The sequence below is a fragment of the Ursus arctos genome, unplaced genomic scaffold (assembly GCF_023065955.2).
Source record: "Ursus arctos isolate Adak ecotype North America unplaced genomic scaffold, UrsArc2.0 scaffold_8, whole genome shotgun sequence".
NCBI lineage: Eukaryota > Metazoa > Chordata > Mammalia > Carnivora > Ursidae > Ursus > Ursus arctos.
Window position 1 is genome coordinate 61891144 of NW_026623100.1, and position 13515 is coordinate 61904658.

The 13515-nt window shown below is 38.0% G+C and overlaps 1 protein-coding gene across 9 annotated transcripts in view; it reads right to left on the reverse strand.

Annotated features, from left to right (window-relative positions):
- Nucleotides 1–13515, reverse strand: part of LCLAT1 (lysocardiolipin acyltransferase 1) — a 185987-nt gene that overhangs the window by 112616 nt on the left and 59856 nt on the right. For all 9 annotated transcript variants that reach the window (XM_026478317.4, XM_048222546.2, XM_048222547.2 and 6 more), the window contains one exon: nucleotides 7883–8051. In XM_026478317.4, coding sequence (XP_026334102.2) covers nucleotides 7883–8047 — 165 coding nt within the window. In that variant the 5' untranslated portion in view covers nucleotides 8048–8051. The remainder of the gene's footprint in view (nucleotides 1–7882; nucleotides 8052–13515) is intronic.

Below are 13515 nucleotides of genomic sequence, written 5' to 3' on the forward strand. Positions count from 1 at the left end.
GGATAAAAACCAGAAAATATGAGAATTGATTACTTGTTTCAACTGATTTCAACGCCTTATTTAAATTTTCAAATATACTGTATGGTGACTAACATAATAAAAAATCATTATAAAAAAATAAATAAATTTTCAAATAATTTTTAGGTAATAAAGTTAGTTACTAGTTAAAATATGACTTCACTATTAATGGAGAGGAAATCTGGTCCAAGGCAGAGAAAAGACATCATGAAAACCTTATAGAAGTATATAGCACATACATAAACTGTAGTATAGCCGTATAATGGAATATGAAGCAACAATGAAAGTAAATAAACTACAGGTATCTACAACAACATGGATGGCACACAAGCATAATGCTGAGAGAAGCAAAACAAAAAGTGTCAGATTATCTTAGGAAAAATTTGGAGCTGGTAAAATTATAAAGAGCAAGGAAATGACTATCTTACAGGTCAGATTAGTGACTACTTCTATCAAATAGGAGACGGTTGTTACTTCTCAGCCCTCCAGGAAACCACCTACCTTCAATACTCTAGTTCTTGACCTGGTTAATAGTAAAACATAAATGCACACTTTAAAAGGATTTATTAAAGTATAACTAACTTTGGATATGTTTGTTACATTTCACAAAAACGTTTTAAAGAATATGACACAGATGAATAGGACTTCAAAACAAACACGGGACCAAAAAAAAAAATAAAAGGAATATTAGTTAAGGAAAAGTCAGAAATGTTTTATGTTCAAGAATTATGGACTCAGAGTGTTAACATCTTAACAGAGTAAAACAGATAACCCACAGATCCCATTAAGTTACTTTCCCAGAGCTGAGATTACCTTAGGGCATGGGTGTTTAACCTAACATCGAGTCCTAGAAGGATGGCCTTCAAGGGGTAAATAAAAAAGAACCTGCCTTGAGGTACTTTGCTAAATGCCTGTAGTTTTCATCAGATTTTCAAAAGGGTTCATAACCGCTCAAATAATTATAACCCCCATTCCAAAGTCTCGGGAAGTCAAATCTCTATGTAGAAGACTTCATGATGGAGAGGATCATGGGAGAGTCCTCTGGGCTTGGACCCGCAGGAGGAAAGGTCTCTCTTTCTAAGTATATAGGACCATCAACTCCCAAAATGAATCACTGAATTACAGGTCTCAGCCCAGAGGACACGTGTGAAGTCACCATCTATGACTTACTAATTTGGATCTGCTCCACTCTGCTTTCCAAATGATACTTTACAGTTTTTACAAAGAACTAAAATGCAGGATGCCCTTCCCTCAACTGGTAGAAAGATGAAGCTGACTGCTAATTGTGTGTTGTATCACAGAAAAGAGTCAAAAATCTTAAAGCCTATAAATCCCAAACCTCAACCCTCACCTTTTAAGTGCAATTTCTTATACATGTATCCTGTGAATCCAAATGTCAAAATAAATCCAGACTGTTTGTCCAGGAGCATATCGTATGGCATTCTCTCCCTTGCCATCCAGCACTTCATCAGAATGTGCCTGAAAGTTATATATAACCTTTTGGACAGCCTAGATCTCAAACTCACATTAATCATTCGTAATACCAGACAAGACCTATCTAGTCAATGTTATTTACAGCTCCTGCAAAGGCAGAACTACAAATATTTACTACACAGAGATAAGGTTGTAACATCTCTAAACTGCAGAATTCAAATCAGATTAAAACTGATTAATCAAATAACAGATTAGTGTCTTTTTATTCTAGTCTAGAATAGAAACTAGTATAGAAGAAAAAGTAATCTTATAAAATTTAATAATGCTTTACGGAAGCAATTTCTGAGGATCTTTTATAGACCACTAATTACTACCTCCAAGTGTTCCACAGTGTCTGAAAACACACAGATGAGAGGTTCCCCCTCATGATCACAGAGAATCAGTTTTGCCAGAGAGCCCCAAGCTCTCATTTATCATTCCAATGAATCTTTATTTAGTCTGAGGTAAAACCAACTCTGTGGCACTCCCCATCTTCCAGGGCTTTTCAGACTCCGCTTAGGCCCAGCTCCTCAAACCCTTAGCTATTTAAGGTCTTGCAATCCCAAGTCATTCATCAAACACAGTAGCCCTTCTCTTAGCAGCAGTCTAGGCAGAAATTATACCCTGTATCTGCTGAACACCTGTTTTGTTCTAGGATTGGACTGGAACCCGCAGGCTGTGGAAAAGACTTGTGCCCTAGGTGGGGAGTTAGCAAATGATCTCTAAATTCCTAAGTCATGACTTAGAACAGGACTCCAAATAATTTTCATAATCCCAGGTTATTAGCTAACAATTGGACTGTTGGAAAGACTCTGAATTTTGAGAAGCAAAAAGTGCTCTGGGCATATGCAAAGTCTGACCTTGACAATATTGATCATGCTGAACAGAGCTGTCCAAAAATAAATGAAATGAATAAAGACCTACACTCCCCAGTATGTACCAAGAGAGAATGGTCACTCTACAGACCGTTCTGGAAGGAACTGTTACGTACACGCAGGTTAGACTAGGTGACCTCTAAGATTCTAGAAGATTTTACTGAGGTACCTCATTTAACACACAAAATGTGCTCCTTAAAAATGGTAAAAGAAGAAAAATCTTGCCAATGAAATAATTTTAATGCACAAGAGATGCTTACAAAAGAGAAGATCACCTTATGATTATTTCTGTGAAGCAATAATTAGTGACCATTTTTTTAACTGTTTGGGGTTGCTTAAAATTAGGAGAGAAAAGACTAAATTCTCTGAGTGAGAAAAATGCTATATTTGCTTCAAAATAAAAACTTCTTTAGCACCTTGTAAAAATATGAAATAAAAGGTCATAAAAGACACCCTGACAATTTTTTGTAACCTAGCTATAAGACATTGAAATTCTATAAATTCCTGAGCTGAAAAACTCTAATTGATATGCCCTTACTCATAAGCAAGGCAGTGAGTTAAACAGGTAATAGAATTTTTTTCAAATATATACTAATTTAACACTACAGTGATGGTTGAATTTGGCCTATGGGTTAAGTTCTGAACTCAGGTAATAAAGCAAAAGTCAGGAATAGCTGAAACTAACTCTTGAAAATCTCACAGAAAGGTACCTCACAGGAGACCAGTACACTACCAATAAATCCAGCTCAGCCACTTTTTTCTGAAGAATGTTGGAACAGCTTTCTCCAGCTGACCATCAGATGAAGTGATTGGTCTACATGCTGTTTGAAACATAAGAATGATAGCCAATACAGCACCATTCACATTTCCCATTTCCTCTCATTTTCAGTGGGGGCAACCCTAGATTTAAAAAAACAAAAAACATGCATTCTCATCTTTCCACTCTTCCCTCATCCATCCTAGTGCTTGTAATTGGAGTTGTATGGTGTAATGCTGTGTGACAGGAACAATACACAATACTAAGAGTCATAGCAGAAGCGACTATGGCAGAATTTGTCCAATGAAGTCCAGCTCTTCCAGAGTAATAGAGTTTAGTTATGTACCTAGCTGCCGAGAGGAAAGACGTTATTTCCCGGATGTTATGATAGCCATTAGCTGTTCCCTCCAATGGGGTGAGCAAGAGAGAGAGGTGCTATTTGTAATTCACTAATTTAAAGGAAAGCGCTTGCTCTGGACTTCTTCCCAGACCCAGTTCCTGCAGAGTGGGGCAAAAAAGTGCTAGTGACCAGTCCTGACCATATAAAAGAGTATTAGCCAGGCTGGGTGGAAGGAATCCGAGTCCCTGAATGACATCAGGGAGCAGAGCTGCCCTGCCAACGTGGTCCTGAGGATGAATAAAGTTCTACCTTACTCAAGCCACTGTATTCTGAAAAGGCTATATTCACTACCTCATTTAGTCATCAGAATAACTGTCTGAGGTAAGCAGGTAATATCAGAACTTCCGTTTTGCAAATGAAAAGAGCAGCTTAGGGAGGCTAAATAGCTCCACCAAGTTCAAATGACTAGAAAGTGGTAAGGCCAATAGTGAAATCAAATGTCTGTACCAATAAGCACTCTACTTACATTGGCTCTCCAAGGAAAATAGACTGATTGGTAGGAATCATTGCAGTGCTTTGGTGTCCAAAGTAGTAACTACAAGAAAATTTTCAAAACCCTTCAGGTTTTGGTAAAGAGATAGAGTCAAAAATGTGATTCATATTCAAGAGATTATATACTGGAAAATTTAAGACATTAAATAAAAGGAAATGCAAAACAATGTATGATTATTATCAAAAAATCATTTACCTGTAAATGTTTGTTTTAGAATCAGATACACAATGCTGAATCTGGAATGGCTCTCAAAAGATCATCTACTCCAATTTCCTTATTTTACAGATAAAAATCTTAAAAGTTTTCAAAATGAAATGTCTCTGGCTTTATAATGACTACAAATGGAATTAGTTAACATTTAGATAGCTTGTAGAGGACTTTTTAGAAATAACTACTTATGACGGTTAACCTTATGTGAACTGGGCATTATGTGCTTACTTTATTTAATATAAATATGATATTTTATGGAAAAATACTCATTTTGTAAATAAGTGAGTACTAGTGGGTAAGCAACAATACAAAATGAATATTCCATATTAAATGGTCTGTTCGAAGGCTGCAATGGAACAATGGACTTCATATCTTTAAAGCTAATTTAAAAATCTACCTCTAAAAAGTTCATGGTCTGAGAAGTCACCTTCTGTCCTCTAACAAAGGAGGTAGTCGCTCAGGTGAATGAAAGAGACTAGTCAACCTGTGTATATCTACAACTTGGCAAGATAGCTTAGGTAGAACACTATTACCTCCATGAGGCCACGGGTCCTATCTGTCCTGTTCATCATTACCTTCTAGCAATATGCTTTGGCACATGGTGGACACTTAAGAAATAGTTGCTGGATGAACGTTCTAGGATCCTGCTGATTACTTTTACATAAGTAACAGTTAACAACACTTACCAAAAAAAAAAAAATCCTTCCTTCTATTATGAAAGGAAAAGGAATTTTTGCATAAATGTATAAGGAGGATCCATACTGATAACGTAAGAATATTACAAATATTCAATGCAAAGTACATCCTACAGGGGGGAAAAAAAACTGACCGAAGAGATATTAGACTCACTGCTCAGCTGAGTTACAGGAAAATAAGGTTATGATGAATTAAACAGATGAGAAAGCTCAGAACATAAACCAACAAAGAACCCAATATAAATTCTAGAACTTGAAAGTATGGTATTTTAAATAGAGGTAGAAGAAGAGGAGGTCAGGGAACCTGGTGACTTGTGCAGCAACATAAGCAATCTACCACACCCACAAAACTGCAGTCCCAGGAGGAGAGGGGATGGAGCAGAAAAAAAAACTATGAGGGAATAAGAGCCTCAAACATTCCAATGTGGAAAAAACAAAGCTACAGCTCTAAGAAGCCCAATGAAATAGAGCAAAATAAACAAAGAAAACTAGACCTATGCATATCATAATCAAACTGCTAAAAAAAAAAAAAAGAAAGAAATCTTGAAAGCAACCAGAGAAAAATGGCTGCAATAATATATAGGATAGCTAACTTTTCATCAAAAAACAGGGAGACCACAAGACTATGGAAAGTATGGAAAGAAGAAAAAAAATGTCATCCCATAAATTTCACAGCCAGCAAACAGTATTTCAAGAACAAAAGTAAAGAAATTTTCAATTAAAACAGAATTAATCTACAAGAGCCCTCACTGCAAGACAAGCTGAAGGAAGTTCTTCAGGATGAGGGGAAATGATATTAGACAGAAACTCTAATATACAGGAAGGATAAAGAATACTATAAATGGAAAATATTCAGATAAATACAAGAGACTATATTCTCTTTAACTAGTCCCATGTCTTTTGAAGAAATAGTATAAGGGCAAAGTTGTAACACTGCATCCTAGAGTTTATTGTGCAAGTGGAAGCACAGGACAGAAGCAGCAGCACCAAGGAGGGGAGCATGAAAGCCCTACCGTATTACAAGTCTTAGATTTTACACAAGGTGGCAAATCAGAACTTCAACTGGACTGTGACATACTAAGGATACATTATGTGATCCCTAGATTGTGACTAAATTATGTTCACAATACATATCTAACATATACACACATATCATTTTCTTTCAAAAACAGAAGAGGAGGGAATACTGCACAACTCATTTTATGTACCTAATTCCAGGTACTTCAGCAACCTTGGTCTTTGGCTTCTCGAAGGCTTTGTAGGACTACTTCTTACCATCTTTTCCTCTTTCACTGCAAGAAACCATCATGGCACTGAGACTGATTTTATTAGTAGTTATCAAATTCTTTTCCCTCGAGGCATTCCCTAGCTTGAAAGAACTCCAGACCTTCTTCTTTTGAAACAATAATGAGATCTCAGTGAACCTCTTGCCACTGTAAGTTAAAGGCCATGTGACGCTGACCAATCCTTCAAGGTTTTCCTATCACCTAAGGCTCTAATGGCAGCACACCGGGTTTAATCTCAGCTCTGCTTAAATAATTTGCTTATGTGTGTGACCTTCAGCAAATTATTTAATTTCTCAAAGCTTCTACTTCTTCTGTAAATTGAGGATAATGGTGGTGCCTGGAATGAAGGCATCCTAAAGTACTTATTAGCACATAATTGCTTAACAACTACGACCATCATTACCCTTTAACAAAATCTTGTAATTCTTCTCCTTAATCTGGATTAAATATGCAACCCTACCAGTTACTCTATAGTCCCTTTCTTTGTGCTTATAGATTAAGTGCAAATACAGAAAAGAAAGGGGGAAGAGGAGAGGAGGGAGGGACAGAAAGAGATAGGGGACTACTTTTAGTTTAACGTTATCACATTTCATAAAGCAGGTATCTGAATAATTTCTTTAAAAATTAACCTTTGACAAAGGACAAATGCAATTCTTAAAATTAGTCACCATAGGAATCCTTTTTAAAATATGAAAAGGGTGCCCTGTAAACAGCTCCCCATCAACCCCCACCTGAGGAGTCCACAGCACTAGTGTATTTTCCTCTCTGCAGATATAACAAGGGCAGGCTGCCTGAGGAGAAACATGGCACACAGTTCAAAAGACACAGGGGGAAAAAGATCCTTCAGCAACTGAAAGAAGAGGATTCCCTCCTTGTTTTCCTGGTCAGGAATATCCTCATCACCCCCACCACGACTGTCCATAAACCGAGTAACATTAAGTTCTAGCTGTTGTTCAGGAAAAAGAAAGAACAGAGCAGTCTCAGGAAACAGAGCCTCTTCTAGGTAAAGGCAGTGCATGGGTGTCACTCCCTTTCTGGAGAAAGCACTACTGACTTAGCAGCAACAGGGAAGGGCCAAAGCAGCTTTAGTCCAGACGAGGGAGGAGGCTGGGCTGGAATCCTACAGGGCGCTGCCAGCTCAGAATCAGGGAGATATGCTCAAAGCTGTATGCACTGACCTTGCAGACAATACCTGTCTGTTCCAAGAATCTACTACACATTTTGTCCGTACTTTCACCTTACAGATGTTGTCACTCTAGCCCACAGATGGGAAACCACTTTATCCTAAATTCTATGGTTACTGGGAAGAATTAAATCAATCACAACAATATCCACAGTTCAAAAAAAATAATAGTTTATCTGATTAATTTTTGTCATTATCTTGTAAAATAAATGGAAATAGAAATTAATGATGTAAAAATTCTTCAAAGTATACCTCGATGAAGGAAAAAAATAAACTTCATGAGGAATATAAAACTCTTAATTTTGGAATATAACTCTTAGATATTTTACTTCAAGGACATGAATTCTATTTAATTCTCTCTAGTTCCTACATTTCCTCCAGAAAGGATTTATATGATGTTTCTTCTAACATTTGTCTAAATCTGACTCTAACAAAATAAAAATTCGTCACCTGAGCCACTTTGGTCGTCTCCTTATCTGGTGTGTAACTTACCACGGGCAGAGTGAGCCAAGTTGCCACAAGGCGGTTGTTGATCCAGCGATAACAAGATGGGCTTACAAACATCAAAGGTAAAAAGGGGCCCAGCATGAAAATGCTTCCGAAAAAGCTTCCGCAAAACAGAGTGAGTATAAAGTAAATCCCTTTCCATGACACCATGATTCTGAAAGATATAAAAAATGTACATATATATATATATTGTTACTATACAAATACTGCCCAAATTGAAAATGTATAAAACAATCTTTGATTACAGGGCTACAGAAAGGCTTGGATAAAGAATATAAGAGCCTGAATACCATAAAGGTGGCCCTCTTACATGTCCTACAGGACTAACAAACTTCCTATACATTAGAAATCAATATTTTCAGAATAAATGTCTAACCAAAAAAAAAAGTCTGTCTCGTTTAAGAAGCCTTTGTTTTTTTAACTGGTTATTAGTATTAACATAAACCTGTAGAAGTTGCCCAATACAAAACCTTAAAATATTCCAGAGCTTTTTTTATATCCTACCATAAAAAGCAGGCTTAATGGACCAAGAATTACAGAACAGCTTCTTAAGAGTGACTATGCCTGAAAGTGCTGGTAATTTTAGAGTGCACTAAACTTTTAAAAAAAAAAAAAACTAGAAATGTTAATTCTTCACATTAGAACCTGAAAGTAATATCTTTGGGCAACTCGTCTTAAACTGGCTTTTTCTTTATGAGCTGAAAGATGAAGTGTAAGTCAGACTCCTCACTTTCCTAAACTATTTGCCAAAAGATTACTTTCAGGGTCCTCATAACCAGAAACACTTAATATTGACATTTTAAAATAAACTGTTGGAAACACAGTTTAAAATGAATAATTAAACATTTGATTTTATAACCTAAACTACAGTAGAGCAAAAATATGGTTTGCCTCAGGATAATAAAACTGTCAGAATCATTAAAATCCTGAAAACAATAATGGCCTTAAAATTTTTATATTACAAAAGGTATTCCAGTGATCAAGACCTGTGATTCTTTTTAAATATTCAGAACAGGAAACAAATACAATTTCAAATGTCAAAGTGCTTTAATAAATGTCAGACAAACAATAAAATGTCAAATCCCTTACACAGATTCGTTTATCTGGGTATGGAGTAGGTTTTTAAATCTCCACCAGTACTTGACAGTATGTGTACAAAATCCTTCCAAAGTACAAAGACAATGAATATTTGAGACCTGGTTTTTTGCTAACTCTCGATCTGAACTTCGAAGTGAGGGTGGACAGAAAGACCACTGAAGAGCATTGGCCGAACACTTGGCTCGCCCGGAGCCTAGGGCCCAGGATGGTGTTTGTCCCTCCGCGCCCTCAGCCTCACTTTCTGAGGCCCAAGCTCTCCTCTTTGCACTGAAATTAGACACTTAGGCAGCTTCTCTCCAGTCTTTACAGGTAAGCTTTTTTTTTAAGCATGAGAAAGAAAAAGACAAGCCTCAGCGCTGCTCCTCTACCTGACACCCTACCAGGACCTCTGTTGCTCTGTTTCTGCTGATGAGCTGTTCGCTAGCTGTTTAGACACTAGCCCTAAACTCCCTGAAGAGCTGGGCTTCACACTATCTGTACACACCCATCAAAGCCTCGGACATGCTTTTCCCTCGCTTATTAAACTATTTCTCATTTGATGTGATTAAGCTCCTTTAACTATGTATATTTTTTCTTTTAGATATTGGTATCATCTAGTGAAATCTTTTCATTTTACAGTGACGAAGCTGAGAACCAGAAGAGTTACGATGACTTACTTTCCTAAGTCCCCATAACCAGCTGGTAGCACCAAGTCTTTTCTGCCTTCCACTTCCTTCCATGATATTATGCCACCTCCCTCCCATGGAGGGGCTGGGATTCAGAGACCCAAGTCAGCTTCTAAACATGTTTGCAAACACAGACTCAGATATAAAAGGATGTGTCCCATGAACATACGGGGGTTACTCAGGCTAAGTCTAATCTAAAATTACTTTTCCATCCAGTTCCTGCCTTTCCCCTAACCTCTCAATCATTTGTTCCATGATTCGATAAACATACAAAAAGATCCCTACTCTGTGCACAAGGCCTTGTGCTAGTTGCTAGGGGAAACCATAGTGAGTATGACTGACATACCAAGCTCTTGCAAATCTCAGGGCCTCTCTATCACCTCCTCAGGAACTCCTCCCCGGCTCTGTATTTAATCCAGCACCATTCTGCCTACTTCCAAGTCTCACAGACAAACATGGTTAACAATTATGACCGCTACACACCTATTAGAATGGCTAAAATTGAAAAAGAAAAAAACGAAAAAACCGGACGATACCAAGTACTGATGAGGACGCAGAAGAGTAAGAACTCACATATACTGGTGGTGGCAAGGCAAAGTACTATGTGTGCTTACCATTTAACCCAGCAATCCTACTACTGAATATCCAAGACAAATGAAAATTAACGACAACACAAAAACCAGAATACCACTGTTCATAGCAGCATTATTCGTAACTGCCAAAGACTAGAAGCACCCCAAATGGGGAGGGGGGAGGTTGGGGTAAACAAATTCATAGACCAGATACCTATAGTTTCTTGTTCTGGAAGGAAACCTCTTTTCCTTCATAAAATGTCCTTATTTAATCACCTCACAATTGAAATGTTAACTAGCATTGTTCCCATAGTCTAATAGCTATACTAAGAAATCACTGCAATTCAATGTGACCCATGCTACAATAGATGGTACAATGAAGCATGCGGCATGCATTAAGGACAGATCAGAGTAAGGCAGGATGAACTCTGCTAAAAGGGATTTAAAAAGGCATTAGACTCTTGGGAGGATGTGAGTGAGGTTGGCGGAGGGAAAGATTATTCCATGTGGTAAAACAAAACATGCAGAGTCACAGAAATTTGAAACAGCATCACTTAAGCAGGGAACTGTAACTCATCAGATATTAGTGTACACACTGGGGAGCTGCAAGAACCACAGGAGCGCAGGTCCTAGGAACAAAGTGCACACACCCAGGCCAGGATAGCCAAGAATACCACCTTTGCCATGTCACCAAGAAAAAACATAAAGCATATGACTCATATTTGGGGGTAAGTGAAAATGGTGCATATAAGCATTGATGCAATGAGCGAATGGATTGGTTTTGTTAAAAACCTTAAGAGCAAAGAGCTTCTCTTCCCTTTAAAACTGGCCATACATGGAATCTGTTGGCAAAAATCCTAGCATTGACAGATGCTGGTATCAGAGCAGTCTGTGAGCCAAGAGCATCTGACCCAGCTCCACAACGCAAGTAACGCACATCACTTAACCTTGGACGCTTACAGATGGAGAGGTTCAAGAATATTCTCAAAGGCCTACCTTTGGAGCACCTAGTATTTGTCAGGCACTTTACAGAAGGCTCTTGGTAGTCACATATTCAACACCTACAGATTCAACTCTTCGTGAGCAACTAAAAGGTCCTTAACAAGTAAATACTCCAAAAATTTTGCTGAAACTCAAAATTTGATTTCTCCAAGGCTGGTGTCAAAAAACAAATCATTTGGGTCAACTGTCCAGTATCCTCATCTCAGTGGCCCTTTATTCTGTTTTACTTACCTCATAAGCACCTGGTGGAGCAAGTTAGATGCATAGTGGATTTGTAAATTTGAGATTTTAAAAGGACCTTACTCTACTTTGATAATGTCAAGTGTGTCTTAAAATAGGCACTTTACATTCTCATCTAATCCAAACAAGAGCCTCAAAAGTGAGGTATCAATAATATCAGTGGTATTTCCAGCTAAAGAAATAAGGGACTTGGTTCCCTAACACTGTTCATACTGACAGAGGTGAGATAAAGAACCTCCAACCAGGGGCACTCGCAGAAAACGCAGAGTTTGGAATCGGTACCAGAAAGATTTAAAGGCCAAAAAGTAAATAATGAGCAATAAAAGTAACAAAGAGTTAAGCATATTATTTAAGCCTTGTCTTCTCTGAAAAAGTAAAACTAGGCTTCTGGACTAGGGGATACACAGTGGGATTAAGTAACCATACACTCAGAGAATCCTGAATCTGAGACCTCGTCTTTCCTCACTGAGCTGTCCGGTGGCTGGGAACAAGATTATAGTCTACTCCAGAGCTCTCCAATAAAACTGCCTCAGTGATGGAAATTTCAGTAGCTGTGCTGTCCATATGACAGCCACACTATATGTGGCTATCGTGCACTTGAAATGGGGCTAACTCAACCGAAGAACCATTCACTTGCCGTGGTGAGTGGCTACCGGACTGAACAGCACGGCTCTAGGCAGACCACTGGAGCTCACTTCTCTGGGGAATGACCAGACTGTGAAGAAAGATGAAATGCAGAAGCACTGAGGGCTCCTTAATAAACGGTCCACCTAAATCACCATACAGTGAGGCCCAGAGTTCATGGAAGCCTCACCTACATGCAAGCTCCTAATTGGCTTTTTAAGTCCCCTATTTTTATTGTGAGCACATAACGAGCCATCTGAGAAAAGCCTTTAACATGACATTAAAGACTAAGACAGAAAAAAAGTATACTTGAGGGAAACAAACTATTCAAGAAGAGGAGTATCTTTAACATTTCAGAAAGACAAACACTGCATCTAGTAACAAAACCATGTTCTTTCTTAAATAAAGCAAGAAAGGAAACATTCAAAGAATAAATGAGCTATTGGAAGTTGACAACATAGCAATGTTCAGCAAAAATTTAACACTCAAGAGTTGGAAAATAAAGCTAAGGAAATCCCCCTAAAAGTCAAGAAGATAAAGAGCTGTAAAGTAGAAAGAGTATTAGAGGACCAAGATAGGAGGTCCCATATGCAAATCATATGAGTGCTAAAAAGAGAGGAGCGAGGAATTGAAGAAATCAGCAATAAAATAATTCAAAAAATTTCTATGAAACTGGTGAACATGACATTCCACATTAACGGGGCCTGCTGGAAACTGGGACAATGGACGAAAACAGATGCTCACCAAGGCACAGCACTGTCACTTTCAGGACAGGAGAGACAAAAGGACATTCTACAAAACTTCTAGGGAGGATATAAACAGGTCACAAAGGATAAAAAATTAGATTGGCTTTGGACTTCTCAGTTGAAACAGATCTCAACAGTAATACCAGAAGCAAGATGAAAACAGAACAATGCCTACAAAATTCTCAAGAAAATTATTCCATCTGGTCATCTATCAATCAAGTGTAAGGATAGAACATCATCATCATATATGCAGGATGTCAAAATAACCTCCCATACATTCTTTTTTCAAGAAACTACTTAAAAATGGGCTTCCTAAAACAAAGGACTAAACAAAGACTAATGGAGATGCAACATGGGAAATAAGAGATCCCACACAGGTGAGAGGTCAAGGGAATCTCCAAGATGATCATGAAGGAAGATCCTAGGATGATAGTCATGCACAAGACAGAGACAGTGTCCAGTCCAAATCAAGGATGGGTGACTCAAAAGAAAGACCCTTTGAAAGCTGTATCACCAAATCCCTTGCTCCTAAACAAACTACCTTTTTGACCCAAGGACCAGAATGCCCATATGAACCTTGGCACAGATTCTAATCTGCACTTGGCTTCTTGAACATATTGTGATAAAATTCTCACAGGCCAGCTGATGACACTCAGTTTATCTATTGTAAG